Source organism: Oncorhynchus clarkii, chromosome 30, assembly GCF_045791955.1.
Source record: "Oncorhynchus clarkii lewisi isolate Uvic-CL-2024 chromosome 30, UVic_Ocla_1.0, whole genome shotgun sequence".
Taxonomy (NCBI): Eukaryota; Metazoa; Chordata; class Actinopteri; order Salmoniformes; family Salmonidae; genus Oncorhynchus; species Oncorhynchus clarkii.
The window spans coordinates 45,209,216-45,224,858 of NC_092176.1; the positions used below are offsets into that span (position 1 = coordinate 45,209,216).

The following is a 15,643-nucleotide window of genomic DNA, read 5'->3' on the forward strand; positions in this document are numbered from 1 at the left end:
GAACAACCAGGTAATATCACTAGGAACAACCAGGTGATATCACTAGGAACAACCAGGTGATATCACTAGGAACAACCAGGTGATATCACTAGGAACAACCAGGTGATATCACGATGAACAACAAGGTGATATTAGTGATATCACTAGGAACAACCAGGTGATATCACTAGGAACAACCAGGTGATATCACTAGGAACAACCAGGTGATATCACGATGAACAACCAGGTGATATCACGATGAACAACAAGGTGATATCACTAGGAACAACCAGGTGATATCACCAGGAACAACCAGGTGATATAACCAGGAACAACCAGGTGATATCACCAGGAACAACCAGGTGCTATCACCAGGAACAACCAGGTGATATCACTAGGAACAACCAGTTGATATCACTAGGAACAACCAGGTGATATCACTAGGAACAACCAGGTGATATCACTAGGAACAACCAGGTGATAGCACCAGGAACAACCAGGTGATATCACCAGGAACAACCAGGAACAACCAGGTGATGTCACCAGGAACAACCAGGTGATATCACCAGGAACAAGCAGGTGATAATGACGGGAAAGGATGTCACAGCTAGAGGTATATGTCTCCTACAAAGTCTTAATAGCATTAGGCTGTTGATCATGTCAGTCAGAACTACAAAGTGAAGCTACGTACTTCTAGTCGAGGATCCTGTTGAAGAACAAGTCAGAGGGAGATATGTGTATACACCTAGAATCTCTTTCTACGTGTACATATCACAACAATTACCTCGTCTAACCTGTGCCGCCGAACATTGACTCTGCACCGGTAACCCCTCCATATAGCCTCACTACTGTTATTTTATTGTTGCTCTTTCATTATGAGTTATTTTATTATTTTCTACTTCAGTTTATTTTAGTAAGTACTTTCTTAACTGCATTTTGTTTTTAAACTGCATTGTTGGTTAAGGGCTTGTAGGTACGAATTTCACTATAAGTTCTACACTTGTCGTATTTGGCGCATGTGACAATTTTTAAAAATTTGATTTGAATTTAATTTAATTGAACAGACCCTACAGTAGATACAGACCCTACAGTAGATACAGACCCTACAGTAAATACAGTAGATACAGACCCTACAGTAGATAGGTAGATGCAGTAGACGCAGACCCTACAGTAGATACAGAAGATACAGTAGATACACTAGATACAGACCCTACAGTAGATACAGACCCTGTAGTAGATACAGACCCTACAGTAGATACAGTAGATACAGACCTTACAGTAGATACAGACACTACAGTATATACAGTAGATACAGACCCTACAGTAGATACAGACCCTACAGTAGATACAGTAGATACAGTAGATACAGACCCTACAGTAGATACAGACCCTACAGTAGATACAGTAGATACAGACCCTACAGTAGATACAGACCCTACAGTAGATACAGTAGATACAGACCCTACAGTAGATACAGACCTTACAGTAGATACAGACCCTACAGTAGATACAGACCTTAAGGTAGATACAGACCTTACAGTAGATACAGACCATACAGTAGATACAGTAGATACAGACCCTAAAGTAGATACAGTAGACACAGTAGATACAGACCCTACAGTAGATACAGACCCTACAGTAGATACAGTAGATACAGACCCTACAGTAGATTCAGACCCTCCAGTAGATACAGTAGATACAGAAGTTACAGTAGATACAGACCCTACAGTAGATACAGTAGATTCAGTAGATACAGGCCCTACAGTAGACACAGACCCTACAGTAGAAACAGACCCTACAGTAGAAACAGATCCTAAAGTAGATACAGTAGATACAGACCTTACAGCAGATACAGACCCTATAGTAGATACAGTAGATACAGACCCTACAGTAGATACAGACCCTACAGTAGATACAGTAGATACAGACCCTACAGTAGATACAGACCCTACAGTAGATACAGTAGATACAGACCCTACAGTAGATACAGACCCTACAGTAGACACAGACCCTACAGTAGATACAGACCTTACAGTAGATACAGACCTTACAGTAGATACAGACACTACAGTAGATACAGACCCTAGAGTATATACAGTAGATACATACCCTACAGTAGATACATACCTTACAGTAGATACAGACCCTACAGTAGATACAGACCCTACAGTAGATACAGTAGATACAGACCCTACAGTAGATACAGTAGATACAGACCTTAGAGTAGATACAGACCATACAGTAGATACAGACCCTACAGTAGATACAGTAGATACAGACCCTACAGTAGATACAGGCCTTACAGTAGATACAGTAGATACAGACCCTACAGTAGATACAGACCCCACAGAGATACAGTAGATACAGACCTTACAGTAGATACAGACCCTACAGTAGATACAGACCCTACAGTACAGACCCTACAGTAGATACAGTAGATTCAGTAGATACAGACCCTACAGTAGATACAGACCCTACAGTAGATACAGTAGATTCAGTAGATACAGACCCTACAGTAGATACAGTAGATTCAGTAGATACAGACCCTACAGTAGATACAGACCCTACAGTAGATACAGTAGATTCAGTAGATACAGACCCTACAGTAGATACAGACCCTACAGTAGAAACAGTAGATTCAGTAGATACAGACCCTACAGTAGATACAGACCCTACAGTAGATACAGTAGATTCAGTAGATACAGACCCTACAGTAGATACAGTAGATTCAGTAGATACAGACCATACAGTAGATACAGACCCTACAGTAGATTCAGTAGATACAGACCCTACAGTAGATACAGTAGATTCAGTAGATACAGACCCTACAGTACAGACCCTACAGCCCTCAGCCGTCACCCAAATATCCACAGAAAACCTGTCTGGTAACCATGAAAATGTTAGGGTTTTTAAAATAAACAACAAACAGACAAACAAACAACAAGGCAAGTCGGAGGGTTTGGAAATAACTTGTCAGAGTGTCCCAGCGTCGACTAGCCGTGGTCAATAGGGCACATTAAGACACTGAGTGCCAAATGGCAGCCTATCCCCTGTAGAGTGCACTACTGTTGACCTGGGTCCATGAGGCTTTGGTCAGAAGTAGTGCACTGTTTAGGGAATAGGGTTATATTTGGGATAAATCCAGCAACTTCTGGAACATTCCCACAGCTCTGTCACTATAGTGGAGGGTCGGGTGGCTGGTCGGTGGGGGCTAGCGCGCAGCGCCTCATGGCTCCTGGAATATCCTCCTGCTCCCAGAAAGAGGGACACTCTTCATCTCAGTGCTCCTGCTGCTTGTGCTGCCGGCACCACAGCTCCCTTTAATTAGGCATGCCGAGAGAGAGGAACACAACAGTCCTCTGTGTGTGTGTGTCACTCTCTGTGCTTCTGTCTCACTCTCTCTCTCTTTTGCTCTGTGTGTCTCTCTCTCTCTGTGCCTCTGTCTGTCTCTCTCTCTCTGTCTCTCTCTCTCTCTCTCTCTCTGTGTCTCTCTCTATCTGTGTCTCTGTCTGTCTCTCTCTCTCTGTCTCTCTCTCTCTCTCTGTGTCTCTCTCTATCTGTGTCTCTGTCTGTCTGTCTGTCTGTCTCTGTCTCTCTCTCTGTCTGTCTCTCTCTATCTGTGTCTCTGTCTGTCTCTCTCTCTCTGTCTCTCTCTGTCTCTCTGTCTCTCTGTCTCTCTGTCTCTCTCTCTCTCTCTCTCTCTCTCTGTCTCTCTCTCTGTCTCTCTCTGTCTCTCTCTGTCTCTCTGTCTCTCTCTCTCTCTCTCTCTCTCTCTCTCTCTGTTTCTCATTCTCCCAGTCTCTGTGTGTGTGTCTATCTGTCCCTCTCTCTCTGTCTCTCTCTGTCTCTCTCTCTCTCTCTCTCTCTCTCTCTGTTTCTCATTCTCCCAGTCTCTGTGTGTGTGTCTATCTGTCCCTCTCTCTCTGTCTCTCTCTGTCTCTCTCTCTCTCTCTCTCTCTCTCTGTTTCTCATTCTCCCAGTCTCTGTGTGTGTGTCTATCTGTCCCTCTCTCTCTCTCTCTCTCTCTGTTTCTCATTCTCCCAGTCTCTGTGTGTGTGTCTATCTGTCCCTCTCTCTCTGTCTCTCTCTCTCTCTCTCTCTCTCTCTGTTTCTCATTCTCACAGTCTCTGTGTGTGTGTCTATCTGTCCCTCTCTCTCTGTCTCTCTCTCTCTCTGTTTCTCATTCTCCCAGTCTCTGTGTGTGTGTCTATCTGTCCCTCTCTCTCTGTCTCTCTCTCTCTCTCTCTCTCTCTGTTTCTCATTCTCCCAGTCTCTGTGTGTGTGTCTATCTGTCCCTCTCTCTCTGTCGCTCTCTGTGTCTCTCTCTCTCTCTCTCTCTCTGTTTCTCATTCTCCCAGTCTCTGTGTGTGTGTCTATCTGTCCCTCTCTCTCTGTCTCTCTTTGTCTCTCTTTGATGTATTGGAACAACTACTTATGATCGATGTAAAAACAAATCTACTGTGGCTGTCACGGCCGTTAAAGGAAGAGGACCAAGGTGCAGCGGGGTGAGAGTACATTTCTCTTTTTATTTGGAAAAAAACGCAGAACAAAACAATAAACACTACAAAAAAACAAACCGTGAAGCTAAAGGCCATGTGCCCTAAACAAAGTCAACTTCCCACAAACACAGGTGGGAAAAAGGGCAGCCTAAGTATGATTCTCAATCAGAGGCAACGATAGACAGCTGTCCCTGATTGAGAACCCTACCCGGCCGAAAACATAGAACTACACAACATAGAACATAGAATACCCACCCCAACTCACGCCCTGACCAAACCAAAATAGACTCCAAGTGTATCCACAGAGTTGGATTGGTTAATGATGGAGACGCCACGTGTATCCACAGAGTTGGATTGGTTAATGATGGAGACACCACGTGTATCCACAGAGTTGGATTGGTTAATGATGGAGACGCCACGTGTATCCACAGAGTTGGATTGGTTAATGATGGAGACGCCACGTGTATCCACAGAGTTGGATTGGTTAATGATGGAGACGCCACGTGTATCCACAGAGTTGGATTGGTTAATGATGGAGACGCCACGTGTATCCACAGAGTTGGATTGGTTAATGATGGAGACGCCACGTGTATCCACAGAGTTGGATTGGTTAATGATGGAGACGCCACGTGTATCCACAGAGTTGCACTCCAGACTGCCCTTTCCCACCTGGACAAAAGGAACATCTATGTGAGAATGCTGTTGATTGACTACAGCTCAGCGTTCAACCCTCAAAGCTCATCACTAAGCTGATCCTCAACACTGGAGCTCCCCAGGGGTGTGTGCTCAGTCCCCTCCTGTACGCCCTGTTCACCCACGACTGCATGGCCAGGCACGACTCCAACACCGTCATTAAGTTTGCTGACGACACAACAGTGGTAGGCCTGGTCACCGACAACAACGAGACAGGTCAGAGACCTGGCCTGGTGGTGCCAGAATAACAACCTATCCCTCAACGTAATCAAGACTAAGGAGATGATTGTGGACTACAGGAAAAGGAGCACCGAGCAGGTCCCCATTCTCATCGACGGGGATTTAGTGGAGCAGGTTGAGAGCTTCAAATTCCTTGGTGTCCACATCAACAACAAACTAGATTGGTCCAAACACACCAAGACAGTCGTGATGAGGGCACGACAAAGCCTATTTCCAATCAGGAAACTAAAAAGATTTGGCATGGGTCCTGAGCTCCTCGAAAGGTTCTACAGCTGCAACATCGAGAGCATCTTGGCCGGTGGCATCACTACCTGGTACGGCAATTGCTCGGCCTCCAACCGCAAGGCACTTCCGAGGGTAGTGCGTACGGCCCAATATATCACTGGGGAAAAGCTGTCTGCCATCCAGGACCTCTATACCAGGCGGTGTCAGAGGAAGGCCTTAAAAACTGTCAAAGACCCCAGCCACCCAAGTCATAGACTGTTCTCTCTACTACCGCATGGCAAGCAGAACCGGAGTGCCAAGTCTTGGACAAAAAAGGCTTCTCAACAGTTTTTACCCCCAAGCCATAAGACTCCTGAACAGGTAACCAAATGACTATTTGCATTGTGTTTGCCCCCCCCCCACTCCCCCCAACCCCTCTTTTACGCTGCTGCTACTCTCTGTTTATCATATATGCACAGTCACTTTAACCATACCATCCCGACATTAATAGATAAAGGTAAAGTAGATCATAGTGTAGTATACTAATACATCTCATTAAATCTCTGGGTCGTTATTGAAGGGATTATGCCGTGCCCACAAGGCAAGGATCCATGTCAATAGTCCTCTTTTGTGTTTTGCATTCCATTGTGCTGGTGACGTTTAGGCCATGTCAGCCGCTGCAACATGTTGGGAATGGAAACATAACAGCATGCTGTGATAATAACAGGCAGGTTATGTATGAATAAAAAAAAAGACGTCAATGTTGCTGGAAACCATCCCAATGACGTCTCCCGACCTTGATGCCGGAGCCTTAACAAGCTAGGCTGACTCGGGGCTATGTACTGTCTGTCTGTCTGTCTGTCTGTCTGTCTGTCTGTCTCTCTGTCTGTCTCTCTGTCTGTCTCTCTGTCTGTCTCTCTGTCTGTCTCTGTCTGTCTCTGTCTGTGTCTCTCTGTCTCTGTCTGTCTGTCTGTCTGTCTGTCTGTCTGTCTGTCTGTCTGTTTGTGTCTGTCTGTCTGTTTGTGTCTGTCTGTCTGTCTGTCTCACTCTTCTCTCTCCCTTCATCTCTCTCTTTTAGTCTGTTAAAAGGAGAGCCATGAATGAACAGAGGATGCCTCTGTGCAAACATTAGACATAGGTCTAGTTGCATTACCAGTCTGAATGAAGAGAGACAGAGAAGGCATTTCAGAAAAGGATGCCCCATCACAGTTTCCCCTTGAAACCATGCTGCCAATCCATCCAACCATCCACCCATCCATCCATCACCCCCATCACTCCATCCACCCACAAGCTAAAACCCACATGGTAGTTTTTGCTACCATGTAGGTTTTAGCTTGCTTCAGCCTGCTAACTGAAGAGTGTTAATTCACCTGTTTCCATACATGTTTCATTTAAAACATTTATCTTACAAAGGAGTTGTTTAATCTAACTGCTTAACTATTTATCTGTACATGGAATTGTATTTGTTGTTTTTTTTACTCATTTTTTTACTAATATTTACAGGAAAATGCCACGGGCACCATCTGATGTGTGGACACATTTCACTGCAGCTAATGTAGAAGGAAAAGCTTGTACATTTGCAAATAATTTACCAAATCATATGTGAAGAATGCAATAAAGATGCAGAATCATCTGGCCAAGTGCATAAAGTTATCTCAACAGCTCATGGTCCTCCTGGAATCCAAAGTGTTCTTGTCTCAATGGAGGAATATAGTCAGAGAAATGCTGATGAATGTCATGCTCGAGCTGTGTATGCAACTGGTTAACCTCTGATGCTCACAGGCAATGTGTATTGGAAGAGATTTCTGAATGTTCTTCACCCAGCATACACCCCTCCAACCAGAATACTTTATCTACTCATTTGCTGGATGCAGAGTTCAACAGAGTTCAAGTGAAGGTCAAGCAAATCATAGAGAATGCAGACTGTATTGCAATCATCTCTGATGGGCGGTCAAATGTTTGTGGGCAAGGAAGAATGAACTACATCATCTCCACCGCTCAACCAGTATTCTACAAGAGCACAGACAAGGGACAACAGACACACCAGTCTCTACATTGCAGATGAGCTGAAGGCAGTCATCAATGACCTTGGACCACAGAAGGTATTTGCACTGGTGACAGACAATGTTGCGAAAATGAAGGCTGCATGGTCTAAAGTGGAGGAGTCCTACCCTCACATCACACCCATTGGCTGTGCTGCTAATACATTGAATCTGCTCCTCAGAGACATCATGGCACTGAAAACAATGGATACACTCTACAAGAAAGCCAAGGAAATGGTTAGGTATGTGAAGGGTCCTCAAGTTATAGCAGCAATCTACCTCACCAAGCAAAGTGAGAAGAATAAGAGCACCACATTAAAGCTGCCCAGCAACACCCGTTGGGGTGGTGTTGTCATCATGTTTGACAGTCTCCTGGAGGGGAAGGAGTCTCTCCAAGAAATGGCCATATCACAGTCTGCCGATATGGACAGCCCCATCAAGAGGATCCTCCTGGATGATGTATTTTGGGAGAGAGTGGTAAGCAGCCTGAAACTCCTGAAACCTATAGCAGTAGCCAGTGGACGGATTGAGGGAGACAATGCCATCCTGTCTGATGTTCAGACTCTGCTTGCAGATGTAAGAGAAGAAATCCGTACTGCCCTGCCCACTTCACTGTTGCTCCAAGCAGAGGAAGCTGCAGTTCTGAAATACATCAAAAAGTGTGAAGACTTCTGCCTGAAGCCCATACACACCGCAGTGTACATGTTGGACCCCAAGTATGCTGGCAAGAGCATCCTGTCTGGTGCAAAGATCAACAAGGCCTATGTTGTCATCACTACCGTGTCTCGCCACCTTGGCCTGGATGAGGGCAAGGTTCTTGGCAGTCTGGCGAAGTACACTTCCAAGCAAGGGCTTTGGGATGGAAATGCTATATGGCAGTCATGCCAAACATCTCATCAGCCACCTGGACTATGTGGATCTGAGGTTCTTTCCCCTGTTGCCTCCATCATCATCCAAATCCCACCAACATCAGCCGCCTCAGAGCGCAACTGGTCCTTGTTTGGGAACACACACACCAAAGCACGCAACAGACTGACCAATACAAGGGTTGAAAGATTGGTGGCCATCTATGCAAATTTTAGGCTTTTTGAACCTGACAACGAGCCATCCTCAACAAGGTTGGAAAGTGACAGTGAAGATGAGGCCTCAGAGTCTGATGTTCAAGAGGTGGACATTGAGGAGGTCCAGGGAGAAGACATGGAAGCCTGAGAGGAAGACAACCAAAGCTTTAGTTTCTCGACTATCATTTTATAGATGTTGAAAACGTTTTTGGGAGACGCGATGGATCGTTGGGGATCATTCAATATTCCCTTTTGTTGTACAGTGAAATCCTCCCATGTGAAGAGTCAACTCTCATTTAAAGTTCAATTCGTAAATAAAACTTTCATTTTTTTTCAATTGGAAGGATTTAATCTTTTGCAATTATGTCTACTATGATAAGGTAAAATGTTTATGTGTCTGTCTCCATATGATATGGTAAATATATCCAATGCAAAAAACATCTACATTTAAATGGTATTCATATTAATTTGTATATATTCCCGTTAATTCCCATATATTCCCGTTAATTCCCATATATTCCCGTTAATTCCCATATATTCCCGTCAATTCTCATATATTCCCGTTAATTCCCATATATTCCTGTTAATTCCCATATATTCCCATTGATTCCCACGGAAAGCTTCCACCTCTGAATATTCCCCAAAATGTGCAACTCTACTCAGTATCATTAGATATAATGGATATGTCCAAAGAAATGGCTATATAGATATGGTAAAACTAACAAAAATACACATGGTTTGCTGTCATTGTAAATGAGAACTTGTTCTCAAGTAGCTTACCTGGATAAATAAAAGTGAAATAAAAATGTTTAAATTATTTTTTTAAATGTCAGCTGCTTGACGTGATTGTGTGTTAGCTTTAGTTGGCTAGCTAGCTAACAAAGGAGAAGTAATGTTAGCCTAGCTATCCACCATAACTATATTATTGACTTGACAATAAGCTTCTGGTTGCCTATTTCTAAATGATATATTAACCCAAAAGAGTCTAAACCCTGTCTAAACTGGAGGGGGAAGTTTGTTCTGAAGTGTCTCTCCTAAATCTGAGAGATAATTGTATGAGAAAAATCAGGAAAAACATAATTATTACTTTTTTTTTTTACATGTATTTAACACCTTATTTTTGGCACTAAATAGTCTCCATGAATACTTCCCCCCCAAAAAAATTCAACTGGTACCGGGTACAGCAAAACAAAATCTCACCTTTCCATTGAGGGATTTGTAACCCAAACTGTTTGGACACGACAGACATTTTAGTGAGAAGACCGATTTTTGGGATGTCTCCTGGTCTGACAAACACTGCTCTAGTTGTTACCTCAGATGGGATGTCTCCTGGTCTGACAAACACTGCTCTAGTTCTGTCACCTTTCACCTCAGATGGGATGTCTCCTGGTCTGATGAACACTGCTCTAGTTCTGTCACCTTTCACCTCAGATGGGATGTCTCCTGGTCTGATGAACACTGCTCTAGTTCTGTCACCTTTCACCTCAGATAGGATGTCTCCTGGTCTGATAAACACTGCTCTAGTTCTGTCACCTTTCACCTCAGATGGGATGTCTCCTGGTCTGATAAACACTGCTCTAGTTCTGTCACCTTTCACCTCAGATGGGATGTCTCCTGGTCTGATAAACACTGCTCTAGTTCTGTCACCTTTCACCTCAGATGGGATGTCTCCTGGTCTGATGAACACTGCTCTAGTTCTGTCACATTTCACCTCAGATGGGATGTCTCCTGGTCTGACCAACACCTCTCTAGTTCTGTCACCTTTCACCTCAGATGGGATGTCTCCTGGTCTGATAAACACTGCTCTAGTTCTGTCTCCTTTCACCTCAGATGGGATGTCTCCTGGTCTGATGAACACTGCTCTAGTTCTGTCACCTTTCACCTCAGATGGGATGTCTCCTGGTCTGATAAACACTGCTCTAGTTCTGTCACCTTTCACCTCAGATGGGATGTCTCCTGGTCTGATGAACACTGCTCTAGTTCTGTCACCTTTCACCTCAGATGGGATGTCTCCTGGTCTGATGAACACTGCTCTAGTTCTGTCACCTTTCACCTCAGATGGGATGTCTCCTGGTCTGATGAACACTGCTCTAGTTCTGTCACCTTTCACCTCAGATGGGATGTCTCCTGGTCTGACCAACACCTCTCTAGTTCTGTCACCTTTCACCTCAGATGGGATGTCTCCTGGTCTGATAAACACCTCTCTAGTTCTGTCACCTTTCACCTCAGATGGGATGTCTCCTGGTCTGATAAACACTGCTCTAGATCTGTCACCGTTTCACTGCAGCTGCTGAAGTGCGACATACTGAAGGCAGATGCTGTGGATTGAGACGCATCCAATGAAAATCAACCAGATATCTCTAGCTGAAAACATATGGATTTTAAAAATATATATATATTTGATTTATGTGGGGGTGCAGACATACCTTAGGGGGTTTATTTTTTTTATTTTTTATCTTGTCTATCATCATCACTGAACCTCTGCTTGTTAGACACACTGGGAACACACTGGTTGGATCAACATTGTTTCAATGTAAATTTGACAACATACTATGACGTGAAATCATTTGTGGAAAGTACATTGGTTTTGTTTTAATTTTCATCTAATTCCTCTAATTGTAAACACTGAAATAAGGGTAAGAACAGGTTGATTCAACCAGCGTACGCCCGGTGGGTAACTACATGTCAATGATTTGTTTAGCACGGCAACGTGGAATGAATAGAATGAACGACTGGGTCAAACCATCCCAAAACTAAAGAATTAACAACCAGCCTGTTTGGTTAGCAACTTCAGAAATAGCAACTGGCTTTTGCCTGGGCTATATCATCTACTGGAAGGATGAAATAAAACTAATTTACTCATTACAATAACGCTTTTAATGAAAACATGTTGCTTATCTTGTCTTTTTTTATGTTGGCAACAGTTTTATAAAAGCAATAATGCCCTTCGCCTCAGACCTAAGAACAGCCCTTATATAAGGGATAACTGCTGATGTTCTGTACATTACCTTATTGGAAATAATGGACAATGCAGCGGGACGAGGCGGATCCGAGTCCCTTTGAGGAGGTCATTTTTCCAAGGTAATGTACAGAACGGAGGTGTTTAACCTGTTTATGCCACAGTTGCTGAGAAAATATATGTATATTTTTTTACATGTTCATTTCTATAAGCAAATTCATGCTTTCTCCTCTTTTGGACGCTAGTTAGTTCTATATTTATGAACGCAACCCACTTGTTCATTCTGTATGTTCCGTTGCCATGCGATATGTTCCGTTGCCATGCTATATGTTCCGTTGCCATGCTATATGTTCCGTTGCCATGCTATATGTTCCGTTGCCACGCTATATGTTCCGTTGCCACGCTATATGTTCCGTTGCTATGCCATATGTTCCGTTGCTATGCTATATATTCCGTTGCCATGCTATATGTTCCATTGCTATGCTATATGTTCCGTTGCCATGCTATATGTTCCGTTGCTATGCGATATATTCCGTTGCCACGCTATATGTTCCGTTTCTATGCGATATATTCCGTTGCCACGCAATATGTTCCGTTGCTATGCTATATGTTCCGTTGCTATGCTATATATTCCGTTGCCATGCTATATGTTCCGTTGCCACGCTATATGTTCCGTTGCCATGCTATATGTTCCGTTGCTATGCGATATATTCCATTGCCACGCTATATGTTCCGTTGCCACGCTATATGTTCCGTTGCTATGCTATATGTTCCGTTGCTATGCTATATATTCCGTTGCCACGCTATATGTTCCGTTGCCACGCTATATGTTCCGTTGCCATGCTATATGTTCCGTTGCTATGCTATATGTTCCGTTGCTATGCTATATATTCCGTTGCCATGCTATATGTTCCGTTGCCACGCTATATGTTCCGTTGCCATGCTATATGTTCCGTTGCTATGCGATATATTCCATTGCCACGCTATATGTTCCGTTGCCATGCAATATATTCCGTTGCCATGCTATATGTTCCGTTGCCATGCTCGATAGCAACGTTCTTATCTCTCGCTTGCTAGCTAGCCAACTAACACAGTCACTACTTCTGCAGACAGAATAACAGCAAAGTAGCTGCCTTAGCGCTTATTTAAGCTATTTTCTATTGGTATTAATTTGTTTACATCCATGACAATGAGTTGGTGAAGCCCGATTTTCCCCGATTTTCCCTGGCATAGCTAGAAAAGTTTTCCTTCTCGTCAGGACACTGAACACTTCACTACGAGGAGATCGCATTGCATATCAAACACTAGGGTTAGAAGCTGGGCTAAATAGTTTTTTTGCTTGCAAACCTTCCAATAAGTCAACCTAATTATAAAATGTCAGTTGCTGAAAACAGTTGGTCAAACTAGAAACATGTGGTAGGATTTGACTTGTGTCATAACAGTAGGAACCAGAGAAATGCATGTTCACCACTCACCACGTTAGGGCACCAGATGCTCCCCCCCCCAAAAAAAGATGTCTCTACAAAAACAAATAGCTACATTTGATTTCTCCTTGGACCTGCGTTGACAACGTATCCAATTTCGGTTTGTATGGTTGTTGGTTTTGCTTTATGCGACTGTGTAATAAACACGGTCTGTATGCGTAGGTGCATATTGAGTCATGTTACCAACTGTCCACTATCTGCTTTTAGTGCCCTTCTAGCCATTCAGAAACGAATATTAAACCTATTAAAACGCGATAAACCTCAGGTTATCGTGCCGTATTGCTTAAATATAACACAATTCCACTTATCCGCTGGTGTCACGATAACTATGGCAACCGACATGTTGCACCTGTTCTCCGCCGTGGTAAACGTGCCATTGTCATTATTGTTACCGTTTATAAGCACCTGGCACATTGATAACACCGCAGTCTCAGCTGACTGAAGGTATACTGTTTGAGCAATGCTTTAACCAGCATCCTTAAAGTGTGCCATAAAGGTCAAGACCTCTTGGCATAGTGTGGAGTGCTCTTACATACATACAGTAGTACCACAGTACGGGGAGGGAAACTACACCATGTTGTAATTCAATTAACAAATATTGGAACGATTTCATTTTCATTAGTGTGAATATGCCAACTGCAAATATGTGTTCTTGATGCCTGTTGACATGCAATGGGTAGATTTGACATCCAATGGGTGCTTCACATAACCTACCTGTAAATATTTGGCTTATTTCATGGATAGGTTTCTCAGATACTGGGTATATCTGGGCAGCAGAAACGCATGCCATTCACATACCTGTTTTTCTTTCTTTCAATAAAGCATAAAATTACATGATAAGTAGAATGGGTGGCACGATTAGCAGATGGGACTAGTGGACCAACTATTCTGACATTTAAAACTATACCCTGGGACAGAGTAGAGACTTTTCAGTACAGTACCTTCACTCTCGTAGATATATTTGATGATTTCGTCTGTGTTCAGGCGCTCATCTTTAGAGTTGATGGCATAGGTGACAGTCTGATATTCCTCCATGAGTTTGAGGTGCACCCCTTCCATAGTGAAGTAACAATTCCTCTCCTTCTTATCGTCATCGAAGATCAGCAACGCGTCTTTCCAGTTGAAATGACGGAACATCGCCAAGAAAGTCTCTGCCATTTTTAGGTAAGACGGGGAGATTCTGGTCAGGTGAGAGTATTCTTTCTCTTTGTCTCTAAAACCGCTGGCCAGAGCACCTGTCGATATTACCGGGATGTTCCAGTGAGATGCCATCCTTACAACCGGCGCCGCGGCGTATTCACACACCGGACCGAGCACCAAGTCCGGTTTCTTCTCGCAGGAACGGTCCACCAGGGAGAAGAGTGCATCATTGCCACAGTCGGAATCCTCATAACGCACTTTGAAATTAAGTCCCGAATACAGACCGCCGCCGATTTTCAACCCCTGCTTTGCATACTCGATGACCGGTGCCACTCTTGCTATTGAGAACATATACGAGTTATTTTTGGGCAACATCACCAATACTTCAATGTCTTCATTCACGGCTGTACTTGTCCGGCCAGGTAACAACCCCAGCCAAAGGTACAAACACAATGAAATGTAACATGGCATGATGCAACTTTAAAAGTTATGCTTTGCCTGTAATCAGTAATAATGCAATATTGGAGAGATACTATCCTCCCTGTATAACTCTCTCTCCAAGTCAACTGCGTCCCCGGAGGTCGCGGAGCGCGCAGGTAAATTGCAAATGTGGAATCTTTCAACAACAAAAAAAAATCTAAATTGACTTGCCTTTTTTCTTTGAATGAATGAAATAAAATGTCTAAATGTATTAAGTGTATGATCCTGTACAGAGAGTCTCCTGCAACCTTCTCAACTGATGGAAGAATCCCCTGAGTTTTCCTAACTAATTCTCCCGTTTCCCTGGTCAATCCTCTTGTTTAAATATGGTAACTGCCCAGACAGCTACCACACACGCTGGCCGAGGGGAGGAGTTTTGAAGAATCTTTTCATTATTATTCATGCGTCATCCTTGTATGATTACACCTCTTTCTTAAAGCTGCAGGTCCCTCTATTTCTCTCTCTCTCTCTCTCTTTTTTTTTTTTTTACAAAGAAAGTAGAGTTGTGCTTTAGTCCACTGTACGTAGGCACACTTGGATTTACAGACACCGAATGCACTGGGATGCATTGCCTCATACAAACAATGGTGTGATCTAAATAGAACAAATAAAATAATTGGTGGCAAGGTTTCAAGAGAAGGTTTTCTTTGCTATTTTTCGATACAAACACACAAGTCTAAGCAGTTTTTTTTTTGTTACACAATACAATTCAATAGACAGTATAGTACAGTATAGTATAGAACGTCTATATCTTGTATTTATAGACTAAATACGTGTGACTTACCTGATCAATTTACCTTGAAGAACACAAGGTGTGACATCGATGCTTACTGCACAATCATTGGTCTACTGACCATTTAAT

The 15,643-nt window shown here is 43.3% G+C and overlaps 1 protein-coding gene across 1 annotated transcript in view; it reads right to left on the bottom strand.

The window, feature by feature from the left end:
- Positions 1-15,078, bottom strand: part of LOC139390034 (atrial natriuretic peptide receptor 3-like) — a 97,493-nt gene extending 82,415 nt beyond the window's left edge. The window contains exon 1 of the mRNA XM_071137145.1: positions 14,103-15,078. Within this exon, the coding sequence (XP_070993246.1) occupies positions 14,103-14,772 (670 nt within the window). The 5' untranslated portion in view covers positions 14,773-15,078. The remainder of the gene's footprint in view (positions 1-14,102) is intronic.
- Positions 15,079-15,643: the final 565 nt, after the last annotated feature.